The sequence below is a fragment of the Euprymna scolopes genome, chromosome 13 (assembly GCF_053919585.1).
Source record: "Euprymna scolopes isolate OS-2025 chromosome 13, ASM5391958v1, whole genome shotgun sequence".
NCBI classification, from domain to species: Eukaryota; Metazoa; Mollusca; class Cephalopoda; order Sepiida; family Sepiolidae; genus Euprymna; species Euprymna scolopes.
Window position 1 is genome coordinate 46,465,117 of NC_136494.1, and position 22,145 is coordinate 46,487,261.

The window sequence follows — 22,145 nt, forward strand, 5'->3', positions numbered from 1 at the left end:
TTCAGCTAACCTGATCACATGACTCACACACAATCCAATCAGCTGATCTTGTCAACGTGTCTACACTATAATTCACTCTCTCCCTCTCTCCCCATTCTCTAACATTCCTTCTCTCATTATTGATAAAAATGTATGACGAAGACATACATTTTTTTTACTACCCACTTTTTCTAAGGGAATCTTAAGCTCACCCACTGGCAAAGGAACTGTCATATCATTATTCAATAAATCATAATTCAAATAGATAAAATTACATCCACAAATAATTTTTTTTTTTTTTTTTTTTTTTATTACATTTTCACCCCAAACAAGGCAAATTGCCACTTTGGTGTAGGGGGCTACTATCAGGGGCAACAACTACTGGGGTACTATGTAGGAATTTGGGCAGCAAGGTGTCGGTTCACGTTACACTTGAACTTCTGCACGTCAGTACTGTTGGGGAAGCAGGGACCTGGAATGGAATTCCAGAGTCTTGCGGTTCTGGGGAAGAAACTATTGGAGTAAAAAGATCTTTTACATCTAGGGACCTCTACAGTGTGGGGGTGGGATCTAGTAGCCTGTCGGGTTTGTCGAGGGTGCTCGCGTCGTGATTGCAGTTCATCAGAGCATTCACCACTAAAATACTTGTAGAACAGGCAGAGGGATGCAACATTTCGTCGATGGGACAGAGGCTGAAGCTTAGATGCCAGTTCAGGGCCTATCAGATTTGCGACTCTCTTTTGAACCTTGTCAAGGAGCGAGAGACTAGTAGCAAATGCACCAGCCCAGATGTGGCAGCAATACTCCATACATGGGCGAATGGTGGCCTTATAGAGGTACAGGATACTTTCGGGTGTTAGTAGTTTTCTAGCACAGTAGAGAGAGCCTACCTTTCTTGCAGCGGCCCTGGCAATGCCTTCAATGTAATTGTTCCAACTCATGTTTCCTGTGAACGTTAGGCCAAGGAGTTTGAAAGATGGACTCTCAGATAAAGGGTCGTTGGCCATTGCTATTGGTGGTAGAGAGGGTTTCTTGTAATTATTGAATGAAACTAGTTTAGTCTTGGCAGCATTGAACGCGACCAACCACTTTTGTCCCCATTCCACTACAGATTGGAGGTCTTCCTCTAGTGTTTCTGCCATTTCTTTAGAAATGTGTTCATTCGTCTTCCTGTCGTGTCTGCCATAGAGTGTAGTGTCATCAGCATATATACCCATCTCAGAGGCAATGTTGTCGGGGAGGTCATTTATGAATATCAGGAACAATAGAGGTCCAAGGATAGAACCCTGGGGCACTCCCGCATTTATATCATATTGTTTAGATGTGCGACCGTCAAGGACTACCTGGATTTTTCTCTTATCTAAGAAGGATTTAATTATGTTAAGTATTCTACCAGTGATACCGTAAGATCTAATCTTCCTGAGGAGACCCTCATGCCATACCCTGTCAAAAGCCTTAGATATATCTAGAGCTACCGCTCTGCCTTCCCCCGCTTTGTCCAGTGATTGGTATATACGTTCAGAGATCACGGTGAGGATGTCTGCTGTGGAACGGGCTTGTCTAAATCCATATTGTTTGTCAGTCAGTAGTTTAGCATCTGTAAGATGATGGACTAGAGCATGGTTAATTATGGTCTCAAATATTTTGGCAAAAAGTGGGAGGAGGCTAATGGGGCGATAATTTGATGGGTCTGTCCTTTCGCCAGAATTCTTGAATACTGGTACAACAGAAGCAGTTTTCCAACAGCCCGGAAAGCAAGCTTCATTAAGACATTTGTTGTAGAGTTTGGAGAGAACTGGAGCTACTTCGGCTGAGCACTTTTTTAATAGCACAGCTGGGATAAGATCGGGTCCACATGCTTTTGAGGTGTCAAGGTTTTTTATGATAGCATGCACCTGAGCAGGGGTGGTTTTCAGATCGTCTAGTGTGGCGTCTGTCCGCATAGGAAAGTCAGGTAGGGGGTGGTTGGAAGGGTCCAGTGTGGAGTTTGAGGCAAACCGACTGGCAAGCATGTTAGCCTTGTCGGTTGCTGAGGAGACAACCTCGTGATTGTTGGTTAGTGGGGGAATTGTTGATTGCCCATTATTTACTACACTGTTGTAGATTTTCCAGAAGTCTCGAGTTCCTAGTTTTTGTGCTTCGATGCGCTTTTTAGTGGTTTCCGTAAATTCTCTCTTAGCTGTCGCTATTTCTTTCTTAACGTTATTTCTAGCTTCTATATACTTCAGTCTGTTTGAAGTGGACTTATGTCGGTTAAACCTACGGTATGCATGCTGCTTTTGAGTAATGGCAGTTGCACAAGTCGACGTAAACCATTGGGGAGAGTGGGGCTTACTATAAAATTTCCGCATGGGAACATGCGCTTCGATTGCAGTTTTGAACCAGTCAGTGGTCTCGTTTGCACACTGTTCAGCAGGGAGAGAGAACATATTTTTCCATGGAGCATCTCTAATTAGTTCCCTGATGGCTTCCCAGTCAGCCTTATTATAATATCTCGTTGTTTTGAGCACTGGCTCTTCAGTTTTGGGACTAGAGTTTAGGGCGATTTCAACCATTATCACTGCATGATCAGCGTTCCCGAGTGGGCTGTGGGCCTTCGCTATGCAGTCATCGGGAACTGTGGTCAAAAACAGATCTAGAAGTGATGCGTGTTGTTCTTCCTGGTCAGGGAAACGGGTTGGAAACGTAACAATTTGTGATAGGGAGTGAGATATAGCGAAGCTATGGGTTGTGCTGCCCGCTGCATCTGTGTGAGTAGAGAATCCAAGCCAGTTTTTGTGGTGGACATTAAAGTCACCAAACACATGTATTTGTGCGCTAGTGTCGAGGGACAGTGCCGTGTCTATGCTGTCAGATACTTTGTTTATTATGGAGCAGTCCTGAGTCGAGGGAGAGCGGTAGAGAAAATAATAGTAGCTAATACTGTGTTGCACGTTTAGTCTAAAGCACATAAAGGCTTGATCATCTGTTTCTAGGTTTGTTTCTCTAGTCAAGGGAAGGGTATTACGAATGTAAACTCCAAGTCCGTGCATATGTCTGTCAGAGTCCTTACGGCAGAGTGGGAGATATCCAGGCATGTTAAAGTGGTTAGAGGGAATGGAGGAGTGTAGGTTAGTCTCACTTAGTGCTAAGATATACCATGTGACGCGAATCCTTGCGCCCTCGAAGGTCAACAACTCTCTGTGACCCCGTGGCCTCCATCTCGCATCTTAGGATCATGCAGAGATCACGATATCTCTTGTCACGCTATAACGCGTTTCCACAAGCACATGACTCATACGACATAAAAGATTTTTCTTATTACATTACGAGAGCATTTTCCTATGTCTCCCGCCGAATTACACATCCGGAGAAAAATCCCACGAAAAAACGGCAAAAAAAATAAAATTCTACAACCATTTCGAAAATTAGAATAAATATCGACTGAACCTTTGACTCTTCCAAACTTAAGAACTAGTTGACCCCTTATTCAACCCATTAGTGTATCTCTTTTCTCCTACACTGCTTAAATCTTCTTTCTTTCTCTTTTTTTTTTTTTACATTTTATCATTATTATTACTATCATTTACACTTGGCCTTTTGGTCAAGATCAAAGTGTAGTATCTGTTCTTCAGATGCTGCACTCCATTTTCTTGTTCTCTTTCGGTGGAGGAGAAATCCTTCACGACTGAGACAATTTTTATTTTTGTACCTTTTCTCCACGTTAAAAAACGACCCTGGTGTCTAACTCTGTCCCGTGGGGAGGCATTGTAAATAGGTACTATCATTATTATTTAATAGATGGGTAAAAAAAAAAAAAAATTAGCTATTTTTTAAATTATATATATATATATATTTTTTTTTTTGTACTTTAACCTTACAATTGAATAAAAAAAAACATATCATAAAACTTTAATTAAACTTGGAAATACGATTTAAAAAATAGCGCGGATCGGTAAGTGTGCACTAGCACCATTTGTTTATCTTAATTTTTTTTACTTTTAAACGCTTTCCTGGTGAAGCTTACCTAAAATAAATTTGTCTAATTTCTTATGTTATTAGAAAAAAAAAAAAAAAGAAGGTAAATATGAAGAATTACTCCACCCTCGAAAATTCCTTTAAAATTACCACTCTTATAGGTTTTCGGGGGTTTTTTGTTTTGCAGATTCGTTTTTAGTACACTGAAATCTACAATGAAATATTTCGTTATATACGAACATGAGACGGGCCTTAAAGTAAAATACCGGATTTTTGGGGGCAGATTTGCCGTTTAGTTGTACAAATATCCTCAAACTAGGTAATCACTAAAAGGAGCTCTTAAAAGTCGTCACTTGTATCGACCAAAAGTTTAAAACCACGGATTATATGTCAGCCTACGTCACAGTAACATATATTGAGTGAGTTCCTAACAGTATTTTGTATAGTTTTTTAGTTTAAACTCATTCTCCCAAAATTTCCCCAAACTTAACGTGTTCGATACAGTCTGCCGCCATTTGTATTTTTGAAATATACCGATAAACACTGCATGTTTTTGAACCGATTAAAAATTATACATTACATAAAAACACTACAATCTTAACTTTTCTTGCCTTTGATAACATTTATTTGTTATATATTTATTTTTTGACAACTTCTTTGTTTAGTAATACAAACCCTTTCATTTAATGTAACGTTTAGTCGGCTCGAAAAACAGTGTTTATCGGTGTATTTGAAAGATACAAATGGTGGCGGACACTGTTGATTACGTTAAGTTTGAGAAAGTGAGTTAGAACTAAAAAACTATACAAAATACTTTCACAAACCCACCGATTATGTCAGCCTATGTCATGGTTTTTCGGTGGGTTTTTGACACTGTATTGTATAGTTTTTAGTTTTCAACTTACTTTCCCAAATTTAACGTATTCAACAGAGTCTGCAACCATTTGTTTTTCCAGCCGATTAAACATTTTACATTACATAAAAACACTAAACAATTATCCAGTGAGGTAGAAACGTAACTTACCTTACCTTTGATTTCATTTATTTGTTTTTGGACAACTTTTTCGAATCTGTGTATAGTAACCCCCCCCCCTCCATCACCATTAATTACTAACTCATATTTTTGTATACAGAAAAAAAAAAAACAAAAAAAACATTTAGCGTTTCAACATTTTTGCTATGTTCAGCTTTATCCACTGATTGTTGGTCGAGCCCAAGCCATGATTGACGGTAATCCCGAGGATCAAGATCCAATTCAGCAAGAGTACCAGTTTTTTTCATTTTCGCCTTTTTTTTTTTTTTTTTTTTTTTTTTTTTTTTACTTTTTGGAGTGGATTGCTGTACTAAGAATATAAGAATTTGAAAAGTTGTGAAAAATTCTATGATGTTTAGGAGTTTATCGAGTTTATTTGCCACTATTTTGTCTTCAACACCCAACTGAGCTAACAAAACAAAAAATTTAGAGGGATTTTGACCCGAGGGCCCATAGCCTAATATGGGTTTTATTGGCTTTATTTCTGAATTTAAAATGGCAGAATATATGCAAACTATAAGGTATTTGCATCTTCTCTCCCAATTTTCAGATTTTTTTATCATTCTTTTTCGTTTTGGTCGATTGATATTTGCTATTTCTTCTGATTTGCTAAGGGCAAAATAGATTCACTAACAATAATTAAGTGAATGATTTTGTGCTATGAAACAGATACTGTCAAAAATTGTAAGTGTCAACTAATTTAAAGGAATAAAATGGAGGATGGTCGACATCATGAATTTTGGAATGTAAACTTTTGTCATTCATTATCTGTAATTACAAGCTTCTGAAATAAGGAATCTATATATATAAAAGCGAAAATGTATGTATGTGTGTATGTTTGTGTGTCTGCTAAAAACTTTTGACAGACACAACGAAAATTCACAAACTTGGTATCATATTGAAGCTCCATCCTTCGCTCGAAAAATATCGAAAAATTGGCCAAAATCGTTCATTTTTTCACCTCGAAATCGACAATTTTCGACAGGAAGGGGGTCAACAAAAACGGTCTTCTAGTGACGCTGAGCGGTTCTACGCATGCGTCAGATGACGTCATGACCTGATTTACTTTAAATAGTAGAAAAACTGAACAAATTTCATGTACGTTGCGTTAGCTCACTTGATTAGCGCGTTGGTTCATTATCTAAACGTTTTGGGTTCGAATCGTGGTGTGAGATGCTTTTTTTTTTTTTTCGATTTTTTAAATTTAAATATTGAACCAGTGTTATTTAAGCTATTTTTCACGTAACGTTAGTTTTTCTGTTTTTTTTTTTTACTTCATTTATCCACCCCCGACCACACACCCTAAAACACCCGGGTACCCACCGATTTTTTTAATTTTAATATCGAAACAGGCTTGTTTAAGCCATTTTTCACGTGTTCGTTTTCTGTTTTCATCGTTCGTTTGCCTTACGTTAGTTTTTTTTGTGTTTTGATTACCCCCCCCCTTAATTAAAACGTTTTGTTTTTTACTTCGCTTATAACAAACAAACCTGGTCATTGATGTCGTCGTCGTAACGCTCGACGACTTCCATGCGCGCACCTGTCAATTTGGTTCTTACTTAAATAAATTCAAACATCTTTCAGTAACTCATTCTGGCTGGCCGATTTTATTTTCAAACTTCGCCTCAGGGCTTTGGGTTCGATCCTAACCCCCCCCCCCCCCCCGGTTTCTTTCTTATTTAACACCACACACACCTCCAAACACCCGGGCAACACCGGGTACCCCCGCTAGTCTATATATATATATATATATATATATATATATATATATATATATATAAAAGCGAAAATGTGTGTATGTATGTTCGCTTTTTGTGTATGTTCAAGAAAGGCTTTTTTCAGAGAAGCGGTCGGTCGGTTCACAACTTCTTAAAACTTTTTATATCGCATATAAATCGTAATATCTTTGAGTTAACAACGGCGCTCGCCTGTCTATTTAATTTGGTCAACTTCGGGAAGATAAATATTCAACATTTGTCGCTCGCCGCATGTGGATTAGTCTTTTTCCTATAATAAAAGCGACACTAATTCTGGTGGTATTTTTCCGGTGGCGATCGCCGGAAATGTCCGAAAGCAATCAGCTTTGATCAATGTGAATATATTTTCCTTATATCAAACAATTGCTATTCAATTTGGACAAGGGGAGCTGGTCCGCTCCCCCCCACCAACATCTTGGGAAAATAGAAATAAAAAAAGCGTTCCCCGCAGTAAATGAAATACTATCCCGCAGTCAAAGTTGACCTCATTAAGTCATTAAAACGTGCACCTGCCAAGTCTAAGTAATTAAATAAATTCAAACGCGTTCCCGTTAGTATCTTGCGGTGGCCCAGTGGTGAACGTCGTATGTTTTTTTTCACACTTTAATTTCCAACTTCACCTCAAAGGTTCGGGTTCAATCCTCATACTCACCTACCAAAACTTTTATTTTTAATTTTACCCCCCCCTCCCCCGGAGTTTTGATTTACCCAAAACCACACACACCTCCAAACACCTGGGCAAGACCGGGTACCCCCGCTAGTAATATATAAAAAGGAAATATAAGTGAATAAAGAATATTTCCACAGAAATATATATGTATATATATATATATTTTTTTTTACATAGGCATCACCACTTATCAAGGCCCCGAAGTGGAAAGGCTCATCATAAATTTGTTTACATTGGACTTGAAGACAATCAGATTGTTGTCAGCTGGAAAACGGAAGAATGTTCTACAGGTGTGCAGTTCTATGAAAGAAGCTTTGTTCATAGAATCTATGTTTAGGTTTAGGCACAAATAAAGAGTGGGGGAATTTTTGATAGTGTTTTCAGCTAGACAAGTATTTCTTGTGAAAGTTTGGCGAGGGGAACCAGAGATTGAAGCTCAGTCAAGCACTTGCCATGAACATAACGATAAAGCAAAGACAAACTCGCAGCATCTCTTCTGTGAGAAAGAGGTTGCAGGGAAGAAAAAGGGACATCTACAGCAGATGTGCTTGCAGTTATATTTCATAGGATTAGCGAATCTTTCGACAAAGGCTTCCTTTCTAGGGCAATTTCTCTTGACATATCAAAGGCATAAATATTTACTTCACAAGATCTCAATTATTAAATCATTTCTCTCTGATAGGTTCATGAGAGTAGATGGGTAGAAACCAGAAGCTCACAGTATTAATCCCTCAGGGGTCCATCCTGGGCCCAACTCTCTTTCTGATCTACATTAATGATCTTCCAAATCATATCCTTACATCCTTCGTAGACATTTATGCTGATGACACTACTATCTATGGTAGCACATCTAAGACCGTAAACGACCAAGTTCTCCCTGATTCTCTCTCCTCTGATCTTAAGCAAGTGGTACAATGGGGAAGAAGTGGCTGGTTACTTTTTATGCATCTAAAACCAAGCTTTTATCTTTATATCATCAACACTCTGATTCCAGAGCAGAATGGAAATCATATTGCATGTCACTAAGAAGGTTGTTTTTGCTGAGATGGTTGATTACTTCTCTATTTAATACAGATTCCAGCCACTTACTCATGACGCACAGGAGACTTATTAACCTGTACTGAGAGGGAGATGATTGATCACCTAAATTACTAAATACAGGGCATACTGATGAGATTTTCCAGGGTGATAGAAAACAATTCTCCTTAAGACAATGTTTAAACAGTTTTGTAAGTATGGGTGTTAGTTCTGGTTGAAGTTTTTTTAGTACTATAATTGGAATACCGTCAGGGCTTTACTGAAATCAAGGTTTTTGATTAGCTTGGCAACATCACGTACAGATATTTGTATATCACATAGCATGTTTTTTGATGCAGGAGGAAATATTGGGGGTTGGTGGCCTTGGTTGCAAAGGGTAGAATTAGCTGCAAAGTTCTTGATGAGATTACCTCAGGTCCATTGATGATAGTTGGGATAGAGCACACGCTTCTGTTCAGGATTCTGTTTGCTATTTGCCAAAACTGGTGGGAGCCAAGCCACTGCTCAGCTACTTTGTACTTGACAGACTGTGCATACAAATCTCTTGCGTTCTTTATTACTTTTTTACAGTGGTTGCTGGCAGTCCTGAAAGCGGCTTTAGTCTCAGTAAATCTATTACGCTGAAAGCGATGGAAAAAGTGATTTCTGTGTGCAATGACAGCAGCACATTCTGGAGAGAAACATGGCTGCTGTTAGGTTTTTGCTGGAACTTTTTTTTTATATGTATGAAAACTTATTACTCAACATTAGATATTGGAACATGAGAACTCTGTTACATTTAGGAACATAGAACCGCCTTGGTCACTAAACAGCACCAATGATTGAACGTAGCCATAGCAGCACTTTCTGAGACCTGACTTTCTAATGAAGATCATTTAATTGAAAAGCAGTCTGGATTTACCATCTTCTGGACTGGAAAATCCATAAGGGGAGAAATATAAAGGAGGAGGCGGTTTTGCCATCAGCTCCTCTTTATTCGACAAACTTGATTGTCCACCTGCTATAAATGATCGTATCATGAAACTATGAATATCACTTGCATGTGGACGATATATTAATATTCTTTCTGTCTATGCTTTGAACTCAGTCAGCAAGTGACAGTGTTGTATGCAGTTCTATAGGGTTTTTGGGAAACCTTAGTTACTATTCCAAAGGAGGAAAAGTTGACTCTACTTAGCGACTTTAACACATGTTAACAAAAAAGTTTGAGATGCAATTTGATGTTAGGGTATTGGCAAAGTAAATAGCAATGGACTGAGGTACTACAGCTATACTCCGAATTCAACTTGGGCATCCGTAACACATACTTCTGGAAGAAATGGAAATATAAAGTAACTTGGATCTACCCCAGATCCAAACATGGCTATATGATTGACCTTATAATCACCAAAAAAAAAGAAGAGATTTCAAAGATGTCTGCAGTATCCATGTGTTGCGTAGTGCCGATTGTGATACTGATTATATGCTGGTGCGCAGCAAATGTAAGCTGCATGTTAGGAAGAAGAATTAGATGTGAAGCACAAAACTTTCAAAGCAAATCAATGTTGCAAAGCTCAAATCGCCTTATGTCTGCCAAGTGCTCTTTGACATTTTTGACAAATGGCACCTGGGAGCACTTCAAGAAACACGTCTCCAAAACTAGCCTGGATATTCTTGTGGTAAAGAGAAGAAACACAGAGATCAGTTTGATAAGAATGATGAGAATATCTGTAAACTGCTCAAAATAAAACATCATCTACACAAACTACTCTTAGATCCAAACCTGACAAACAGATATCCAGTTGAGAACTAATACAAAGCACAAGGCTGCCCTTCAGCGCGGACTAAGGGCTCTGAAAAGGCAGTGGTGGTCCGGTATTTCAGCTGAAATTCAAGATGCAGCCACTCAACACAACCCAAAGAAACTCTTTTGCTTAGGTCAGTGTTTCATCTGTCCTCTACTTCTGTTATCTCGGTTAAATCAAAGGATGGGTCAGCGCTGATCAGGAGTACTGTGGCATATTTCACAGATTTATTTTTCAATCCTTCAAAAGTAGATGAATCTGTCATTGATGGCATGCCACAGATCTAATCATGGAATTTGGTCTTGCTATTGATCAGATCAACCAAGGCAAAGCGCCTGGTTTGGATGGTATACCAATAGAGCTCTTGCAGAAAGAAGGAAAGAACATAAAAGCTATATTCAATCTGATTCATACATGTTGAGGTGTCCCAATTCCACAAGATTAGATAAGGGTAGCAAGTCGGAGTATGATAATTACTGTGGCATTATTCTCCTTGAAATAGTCGGAAAGTTGTTAGCCAGACTTCTCCGGCTCTTGATTTGCATATGTCCATCAATTTTACCAGAAACGCAGTGTGGGTTCCATTCAGAACGAGGTACTACTGATATGATCATTTTGGCAAGACAACTGCAGTCTTTATAGACTTAACCAACAGGAAGGCTTTGTGGAAAGTACTTAGCAAACTTGGATGTTCACCCACATTCATCCACAAGCTGAAAAAACTACATCGTAATATGAAAGCACATGTTACATTCAACAGGGAATTATCAGAAATCACTGTTGACAATGGTGTCAAGCAAGGTGACACTCTTCTTAATATATTTTGCAGTTGTACTTACCCATGCTTTTTAGGACTGTGACACTGGAGTTGGCTTGAGGCTCAGAATCACTGGTAAAGTGTTCAATCTGAGGAGTTTTAATACCCGATCTAAAACTTTCCAAACACTTGTACGTGAGTTATTACATACTGATGACGCTAACCTCATCGCTCACACTGAAGAGGACATGCAGTTGTTTATCAACAGATTTTCAGCAGCATGCTCTTCCTTTGGTCTCACTGTAAGCTTGAAGAAGACCAATGTACCACAAACCTAACATTTATATTGATGGCACCAGATTAGGTGTCATTGACACAGTTGTTTACCTTGGTAGAACCCTGTCAACCCGACAGTTTGTTGGGTTCTGAGATACATGCTTGCATCCAAAAGGTTTCTGTTGCTTTCGGCAAGTTAGAGAAACGCTTTATTTTGTTTTGTTTAATTCAAAATAAAAATAAAAAAAATCTGCCATATAAAATTGGAATCTACTATTTATAAAAATTATCTTTCAAATTTTAGAGGATAAACTTTTCTTCTTTTAAATCAAATTTAAAGTGTCTTGGTGTGATGTGCTTCTAATCTTAAATTGTTGTTTTATTTCAGTTTAATATTTTGGGTAAAGAAAATTCAAATCTAATTCTAAGGATTAAGGGTTTTGAAATATATTGGACTTTATTGTTCCTCTTTAATACATTTTACAGCCTCCACCACTACACGCACTTTTTTCTTGGATGGAGAAATTCTAACTTGTCTGCTCTTCAGTTAATGTAACATTCAAATGTTTAAGTTGATCATTTTTACCCAACTGCAATCAAACATTCACTTTTTGTTTTAGCAATATGGCATACACTAGTCATAATTAAATATTCACTTTTTGTTTTAGCAATATGGCATACACTAGTCATAATTAAATATTCACTTTTTGTTTTAGCAATATGGCATACACTAGTCATAATTAAATATTCACTTTTTGTTTTAGCAATATGGCATACACTAGTCATAATTAAATATTCACTTTTTGTTTTAGCAATATGGCATACACTAGTCATAATTAAATATTCACTTTTTGTTTTAGCAATATGGCATACACTAGTCATAATTAAATATTCACTTTTTGTTTTAGCAATATGGCATACACTAGTCATAATTAAATATTCACTTTTTGTTTTAGCAATATGGCATACACTAGTCATAATTAAATATTCACTTTTTGTTTTAGCAATATGGCATACACTAGTCATAATTAAATATTCACTTTTTGTTTTAGCAATATGGCATACACTAGTCATAATTAAATATTCACTTTTTGTTTTAGCAATATGGCATACACTAGTCATAATTAAATATTCACTTTTTGTTTTAGCAATATGGCATACACTAGTCATAATTAAATATTCACTTTTTGTTTTAGCAATATGGCATACACTAGTCATAATTAAATATTCACTTTTTGTTTTAGCAATATGGCATACACTAGTCATAATTAAATATTCACTTTTTGTTTTAGCAATATGGCATACACTAGTCATAATTAAATATTCACTTTTTGTTTTAGCAATATGGCATACACTAGTCATAATTAAATATTCACTTTTTGTTTTAGCAATATGGCAAACACACTAGTCATATCATCTTAAACGTATAATGTTTACAGATATTTCCCATCAACATCTTACAAGTAAAAAACCAATTCACACTGGGACTTATCATTTTTAAAAAAAGACAAAATTTTTTATAACTTTACAGAACAGAATTACTAATTGTTATATCTTAAAAAAAAAAAAAAATTAAGATCAATAATATGTAACAATTTTTAACTGCCCTTTTCTCTCTCCCAAACTAATGATCATGATTTTTTTTACTGCTGTTGTAGTAGCATGGTCACATTTGCTCTTTCAATCATTAAATTTTATTTTCAAAATTCTATACTTTATTAAAATACTAGCGAGGGGTACCCGGCGTTGCCCGAGTGTTTGTAGGTGTGTGTGAAAAAAAAACGAAGCCTTGACGCGCATAGTAAAATGTGAAAAAAAAAACGAAGCCTTGACGCGCATAGTAAAATGTGAAAAAAAAACGAAGCCTTGACGCGCATAGTAAAATGTGAAAAAAAAACGAAGCCTTGACGCGCATAGTAAAATGTGAAAAAAAAACGAAGCCTTGACGCGCATAGTAAAATGTGAAAAAAAAACGAAGCCTTGATGCGCATAGTAAAATGTGAAAAAAAAACAGGTGCCGGTTTTTTACGAGTTAAAAAAAAAAACGAAGCCTCGACGCGCAGTTGGAAAATAGTAAAGTGTGAAAAAAAAAACAAAAAAACAGGTGCACGTTTTTGACGAGTTATTGACGTGACAGCGATAGCTATTCAGCAGTTAGCATTTTGTGCGGGACAGTTTTTAATGAGGTCAATAAATCGGTTTGTTTGTTTTTAAAAACCTGCCCCTGTTTATTAGGGGGAGCATCTCGTCTCGAGATGAAAGCTACCGTCTGATATGACGAAGTCGACATTGACCAAACGTTACTTAGCTCTCTAGAGACCACTGGCTTTCGGCCAGTAATTAGTCGAGTTTTGCTTTTTTTTTTTTATACCGAAAACCGAATGTAACGCGTGCCGATCAGAACATGTCGAATAATTAACATTTGAAAATCAATAAAATTAAATAGACAAGCGAGCTCCGTGGTTAACTCTGAGATATAACAATGATATAAAAAGTTTTAAGAAGTTGTGAACCGAGCGACCGCTTCTCTGAAAGAAGGCTTTTGTAGACATACACAAAAAGGGAACATACACACATTTTCGCTGATATATATATATAGATGAATTTTTTTACTTCACTTTATGATTTTCTTATTTCCAAACTCCACATCACTCCATCTGATTTTTTAAAAAGGAATCAAGAAAATGTTTGCATGAAAATCTATTAAATAAATTTTGAACAAATGATTAACAAATTATGAACAATTTTTTTTATATGGAAATTCATTTTCTCTAAAATCTTGATAATACAAATACTAAAACTTTGACATCTGATTTTGATTTTCTTTCATGCCAGAGTTGATTTACCATACAATTTTGATAATATATGCTCATTACTTTGTACCAAAGCAGAAAAGAAAAAAGCATTTATTAAAGTCTTCTTTTTTTTTTTTTTAAATATGGAAGCAAATAGAAAAATTTCTGCTGAAGAAGTAATTTGGGTGTTGAGAATGTGCAGGTCATATGCCAAGATAGCTGGATAGGAAGACGAAATAAGAATCTGTCCTTTTGTAACTAAAAAGACAAACTGATCTGTTTTTTGTCTGATTTTCTTTTTTCCAGACAAATTTTACATTACATTACACATTATTATAACCTTACCTGATAACCATGAATGCAAGCTTGTATTTACTTTTCTATTTAATAAATATTACATTTTTAAATATTATTTAAGATCTTGGATAATAAGGCTCTCTTGTTAGAATGAACTCTGCAACAAGATCGACTAAGTATAGATGTAAATTGAATCATGTTCAAAAGCAATTGTAAGAAAGATTAAAATTGAATCAATCATATTCTCATCCATTGTTTCATTTCAGCTGTGGTTGTATGTGAAAATCAAATGAGCATCTTTTGATCATACAAAATATTCCAATCTGTTTATCATATCCACATTTCACAAGATTGAAAGAGGTTGGATACTAAATCTGTGGTGAAAGAACTTCAAAGAGCAACTGATATATCTTGTAGCGATAATCTACTCTGGCACTTTATTCAATTTAAATTTACAAAATTCTAGTATAAAACAGTGTGACTTGACCATAAAAGTCAAACATGGAAATGATTACAATGCATCTCGGAAAAAGTCATAAAAGTTTTAGTTTTAAATACATTTTATATTATACTAGCAGTTCCGCCCGGCTTGCTCGGGCCCTATGAACTGTTCATAACTTTATGTGCATATATATTAAAAAGTGTGTATATGTACCATAATGCCTTTCTATGTGCATATGTATGGTAATGGCTTCCTTAACTACCATAGAGAAAAGTTAGTAGAAACAGCAGAGGTCAAATTTTTTTAACTTTGACCCCTTAACATTTGTTTTCGGCTCAAATCAAATTAAAATGTTTGACCCATGTCCAAGTAACCTACATCTAAAATTTCAAGTGTTTAGACCTAAAATTAGCGGAAGAATATGGTAGAGCTTGCAAAGGTCAACTCTTTCAACTGACCTCTTGGCAGCAAAATCTTCACCCAAAAACTGATTAAAAAGCTTGCTGCATGTCTGAATATCCTTTATGTAAAATTTAAAATGTTAAGACCCAAAATTGGCTTAATAGTTTGTTAGAGATTGCAACCGTCAAATCTTTTGAACTTTGACCCCTTGGCAGCCAACTTTTCGGCCAAAAACCAATTAAAAAGCTTGTCCTATGTTTGAATACACTTTATGTAAAATTTCAAATGTTTAGACCAAAAATTGGCTAAGTTATTTCGTAGAGACCACAGAGGTTAATTTTATTTTAACTTGACCAATAATCTTTTTTTTTTTGTTATCTTTTCTTTTTACAAGGAAGTCACCATTTATCAAGACCCGGAGACCACTTGGGGATAAGAATTATTGCGTGTACAGTAATCAATGGGATAATATCGTAGTAATGAAGATCTGATAACGTGTCTTACTTAAGGGGGCGGTTCATCAGGAATTTGTTTACGTTGGACTTGAAGATATCCAAGTTATAGTCAGGTGGGAAATTTATGACCTCTTAGAATTTATTGTTTTGGGCTCAAATCAAATTATAAAGTTAGATCCATGTCTAAGTAATCTATATTTAAAATTTCAAGTGTTTAGACACAAAATTGACTGACTCCTTAACAGCAAAATTTCTGGCCGAAACCTGATTAAAAAGATATTTTCAAATCTCAATACCCTGTGTGTCAAATTTTGAGTCTGTAGACCAAAAATTGACAGTTATTTGGTAGGGAAATGTACAGACAGACAAACAAACACACAGACAGACATTTTCATAGATATATAGATTATGCTGTCAAATGGAATCCTTTCAGAGTTGAGTTCTTGTTTTTTCTTTGCAATTCTGATTGAATAGATTATTGAAAATTTGAATAAAATAATAAATGAAATTTGATTACAAAGAACTTGAATGTAAATTATGCTAAGAATAAATTAGAATGGTAAAAAAAATAAGGACATAATATTGCAAAGCCCCAAATAAAAAAATCCTGTCACATTTGGATTCTCTGTGAAAGTTTACTTTCAAAATTTGTGATTTTCATCCCTGGCTTTGCATCTTTGGACAAACACACAGACATAGAATGGATCATTATTTACAGAAAATACTTTGAATAGTTTTCAAAATATCCAAAAACATTGTAGAAGTGAGTTATAAACAGGGATTTCCACTAATTCTGATCTCAGTTTGTTTCATTGGTTTTCATGAACTTTTTTGGAAAGTTTATTTTATCAGTTTCATTTATTTCAATATTTAAAATTTTTAACATGTAATCTCTGTAAGGCACAGTGAAATTCTATTTAAAATTTAAGCATTACTGACTGGATGATTACAAACTATTTTGTTTTGTTATCAATTTATGTTTTTATTTTTTGTTTTTTACAGCAAGAATGAATCCCGGGCACTACTGAACCGATATATGAAATATTGAAACTAGAAATTCTGGCCAATTGGTTGCAAGAAAGCAGAAAAATTAAGTTTTTTTTTTTCTACAGCTCCCTTCTTCACAAGACTTTTTGTTTTTTTTAATGTTTTGCCCCTTTTTTTTAATGTAAGGAATCTAGTTTTAAATTATTTCATAGATACAGTAAGATATTTTATTTGGATATTTTGGTTTTACCTGATAATCAAATCAACTTTTTAGTGAACAGAAATATGTATATCTATATTTACTATTTTCCAATTATTTTCTATTTATTTTATTAGATATCTCTTTATTTTCCTCTTGTCTTGCTAAATAACACAACTTCTACTTAGCAAACTAGTGTTCTCAACTATATAAAACTTAAATATCATTAACATATTCACAAATAACTGTGACAGTGTTCTCTTCATTTGTACTTTATTGTGAAAAAAATACCGTAAGTTTTAGAAGCATAACTCCAATGGAAACAATAATCTGCAACTTTTAAATAGTCACACTAAATGTAGAACCCATTTTTTTTTATCTTGATTGACAATTAATTGCTAAAAAAATTATCCTCTGTAATCTGCAAGATTTTTCTGGGAGACTATTTCTACTTGAAACAATCCCATGGACACTTTAATAGGAATACATCTTCCAGGTTTTATTTACTCATTTAACTGCCAAAAATAAGATTCAGGAAAGAATGTCATGAAAATGAATGATTCCCATAATCTGATATAAACATTTCATTTGATCTTTTCCTATTCATCAATGGAGAGAAGATTAAAGATATTAGCAAAATAATTTGACATGATTCACAATTTCTCTTTAGACAAAGTATTTGCAAAAAATAAAAATCAGTGAAGCCTTATCTTTAAGAATTTTAAGATCTTTTTAAACAATTTACAAAAACCATGGCTTTGTATTTAAATTACTGTGCTATTTCTTCACCATTTGATAATTCTATTAACTGCTTAGATTTTGTCTCCAAAGGGAGACAACTTTTATTCTCAAATTAAATCTTATATTGAATAATTAAATTGTGTTTGTACTAACATTACATTTTTGCTTTAGGTCAGTCTTATTGGTAAAAAAGCCAGAGACTTAAAGCCAATGTTTTTTTGTTTTTTTTCAATTTATTGTAATTAAGTATATTTTTCTTTTCGAGTGAGATATTTAATACAATGCACACATATTATTCCTAATATTTTTATTAAATCACTAATCAGAATATCTAATTTTCTATTTTATTTCTACTATTGCTGTTTTATCGATCATCAGCAATGTTTTTTTTTTAATAAAAAATATTAACTTTTAAAAAACGATTGTAAATATTTGTATCTAAAATTCTTTTTTTCTTTACAAGAACCGCTTCTGAAACTCGCAAAATTAATTTGCCATAAATTTGTATTTTGTTCAGTTTTTATGGTCTTCTAAATGATTCAAGTTCCCTTATCTTATTCATCTTCATCCATTGCTAAAAAAAAAGTTTGAACTCTACAGAGGATGCTATTTTTGAAAATAAACAATGTCTTTATTTTCAAAATGTACAAGTTGTAAAATATTAAAAGAACACAATGATATTCAAAAGAATTGGTCTTTTTTGGATGTGTTCTAAAATATTTTTTGTTAAGTAGCACAAATGAACATTTGTCATTAAACTGAAATTATTTTATAATCTAAAGGTCTCAAAATTATCTTTGCAAAATGGGCTGCATCTTTGTGATCATTGAAAATTCCTAAAATTGATGAGAAAGTAAATTCTGGCTTGAATAACAGTTGTGTATTTTTGTTTATAAGATACATTTTTGAAGTCACTTTTGTAATAGTAAATAAAAGAGCAAAAGAATCACGTTTTCAATCTCTCCTGCCAAATTATTTTAGAAAACTATCTCTAAATTTGTAAACTAAAATCATGTGTAACCTTTTTACTACTTTTTGATCTCAAATGGACAGATTTTAAGTTTGGGTTATGACAAAAATGTTTTCAAACCAACACATCCAATTTGATAGTGCCCAATGTTATGCTACATGTCTGCAACCAAACACATTTTGGTTTGACCACAATCGACATTCTGCCAACAAATTTTTCATCTAATCAATGTTTGCAACTCAACTTTAACACTGTTGAAAATGGTAAGAAAGGCAGATAAAAATGTTACCGAACAGTGAAATTCTATTTGAAAGCAAAAATCAAATCTCTGGTTCACATACTTATGGTTCTAATGATAACTAGTGGCTGGAGATGAATTTCCACATTAAAAACTGGTTTGACATGCATTCAAGATGTTAGGATTAAAGAAAAAGCTGATTCAGCAATTTTCTCTGAGCTAAACAAATAGATTTCCTTTCTCTTCAAAACAAATTTCATTCTATAAAAAAAAGAGATAATAAAAATTTTGATCCTGCAGTCAGATTTTTTTCAAGTGATTCTGTACAGCTGGTTAAACTTAAAATAATTTTATCTCACAATGTTTAAAACGGATTCTTGGTGTTTGGATGAAAACTGTACTATAAGCTCTTTGTTACGTATCATGCAAAAATATCTTCACAATTACGAAAAATTGAGTAAAATTTTAAAATCAGTTTTATTGTATTTTGTTGATCCACCATTCATTACTTGGTTAAAAGACTAACTCCTCCTGCTTTACAGGATTAAGGGCATTATGTTGCCCGTGAAACAGTTGCATTTGCGAATGATGTTAATGGTTATTGTTTGGCAATTTTATTTTTTTCCACTAACACTCATTTATTAAAAAAATGAACAAAGTCAAATTATTGAAACAATAAAAGGTAATTTCAAATCTCAACATAAAATTCGGTACATATTTAGCATTACTCATTACAAAAAATTTTTTTTTTTAAATATTGAGGAAAAAAAAAATCTGTATATGATCTTAGAACGAAAATTACATATTCCAAAACACCTAAATCGATTAAGTATTTTTTTTTTTTATTAAGAAAATCAAACTTTACAATTTTTATAATAAAAATCTCAGTTGAATGCAGCTTTTGAATTTAAGAAAAATATGGCTGCTCGTGACCCTCTCCTGGCTTAGTTGATTTTCTTAAGAAAATACTCGATCAAGTTCCACGATTTTTGTATCAGGACACTTTTTAGATTATAAAAGTAATCATAAAAATTTGTATTTTTTTTTTTTTTTTTTACATAGGAATCACCACATTATCAAGGCCAAGAGGCCACTCAAGGATAAGGATTAAAGAGTGTACAGTAGAAATTGGACAATATAGTAATCATTAGTAATGAAAATTTGGTAAATTTGATAACTTATATGGAACGGCTCATCAAGAACTTATTTACGTTAGACTTGAACACAACCATATTGTAGTCAGCCGGAAAGCAGGAAAACGGAAGACAATTCCACAGGCGTGCAGTTCTAAGAAAGAAGCTTTGTTCATGGAATCTACGTTTAGGTTTAGGCACAGATAAAGAGTGGGGGGAATTATTGAGTGTTTACAGCTAGATGAGTGTTTCTTGTGAAAGTTTGGCGAGGGGGGGACCATAGATTGAAGCTCAGTCGAACACTTTCCATGAAAATAATGATACATCAGAGACAAACTCGCAACATCTCTTCTGTGAGATAGAGGTTGCAAGGAAGAGAAAAGGACATCTCCTACGAGGCTACGAAGTCTATTTTGAACTCTATCAAGGCAGGACAAGTCCTTTCTAGCAGCTCCTGCCCAGATGTGGCAACAGTATTCCATCCTTGGACGTACCTGGCTCTTATATAGATAGAGAATAGCATCAGCAGTGAGATATCTACTGGATCGATGGAAAGATCCCACCATTTTTCCAGCGGCCTTGGCAACAGATTTGATGTACGTGTTCCATTTAAGATCAGGAGTAATGGTCAAGCCCGGAAGCTTGTCAAAACTTGAGGCCTCCTGAAGACAAGAGCCATTCATTTCAATTGATGCCAGATGTGGATCAGAATGTTGATGATGTAAAGAGAGAAGCTTGGTTTTAGATGCATTAAAAGTAACCAGCCACTCCTTACCCCATTGTACTACGTGCTCAAGATCAGAGGAGAGAGAATTGGAGAGAACTTGGTCGTTTACTGTCTTAGATGTGCTACCATAAATGGTAGTGTCGTCAGCATAAATGTCTACAAATGATGTAAGGATGTGATTTGGAAGATCATTAATGTAGATCAGGAAAAGAGGTGGACCCCTGAGGGGCACCGGCATTAATACTGTGAGCTTCTGATTTTTGCCCCTCAACTACTACTCTTATGAACCTATCAGAAAGAAATGATTTAATAATTGAGAAGACATTTCCAGCTATACCATAGCTAGAGATCTTATGAAGTAAACCTTTATGCCATACCCTGTCAAAGGCCTTAGATATGTCAAGAGCAATTGCCCTAGAAAGGTTGCCTCCGTCGAGAGATTTGCTAATCCTATGAGATATAACTGTAAGCACATCTGTAAAATGTAAATTTTTTTAAATATGTGTCATTCAAAAGAACTTTACATTTTTTATAAATTGAAATTATTTAGAAATTAATGTTCAATGAGTACTTAAATGCTTCCTTTACAAAAATTTAGTTTCCACAAATTTCTAAATAAAATCAATTTTTGTTTTAATTTGAAGGAAATAACTAGCATTTATTAATAAAACACACTTGTATTGAGACAAAAATGTAAATTGCCTTAGTCTAGAAAAAGAATTTCTTCACTAACCTTGGACACAAAATAAAAGTTTAACGTATTTCTAAATATTATCTTTTTAAAGTGAATAGTACTTTTTCTTTTCTTTTCTTTTTTGCAAATAAACTAACATTACTTTATTATTAACAAATATTGTATTTTAATAAGGTAAATATATTTTTTAAAAATTCTTCAACATAAACAGAGTTTGCTTTTTTTTATATAAGTATTTTACAATCAAACAACTTAAAATTGGAATGGTCACGTGGTATTAGTTTGAAAAGCTTTGACGGTCGTTTTTGAAAGTATGGAAACATACAAATTTTTTCAGTAAGTTTACTGAATATTTTTAAATGATGCTTTCAAAGTTTGCCAGGTTTATATAGGTTTTTATGAGGTTGTTGTGTCAAGTTTAGGAACTGAAACTGATAAGGTCTTCCATCTAACATTTATTAGTTGACTGAATTATTTGCCAGCAAATGTAATTGTTCCTGAAATTTCCTCGCATAAATTTTGTCTAAGATAAGAGAATTAGAAAATAAAACAACTTCACCTGGAATTGTTTAAACATGAGAGTGAAATAACATGAAATGAGTTTGATAAGAGTAGTGTCAGAGGCAATAGAGATCAACAAAATACAATAAAACTGAGTTCTTGTTCTTAATTCTACTCAGTTTTTGCCAGATATATACTTATGGAAGAAGTTTTACTTGGAATGCGATTTTCATGTATAATAAATTCTTTGCAAATGTGTATTCAAAGATATACTAAATCCAATGAACAGAAGTTAATTATAATTTTCAATATG

General features: G+C 34.4%; 1 protein-coding gene across 6 annotated transcripts in view; it reads left to right on the top strand.

Annotated features, from left to right (window-relative positions):
* The window catches only part of LOC145292005 (prominin-1-like), a gene marked incomplete at its 5' end in the record, with an annotated part of 563,543 nt that extends 545,555 nt beyond the window's left edge, over positions 1-17,988 (top strand). For 4 of the 6 annotated variants that reach the window (XM_080137986.1, XM_080137989.1, XM_080137988.1 and 1 more), the window contains 1 exon segment: positions 16,645-17,988. In XM_080137986.1, coding sequence (XP_079994112.1) covers positions 16,645-16,670 — 26 coding nt within the window. 6 annotated transcript variants of the gene reach the window in all.
* Positions 17,989-22,145: the final 4,157 nt, after the last annotated feature.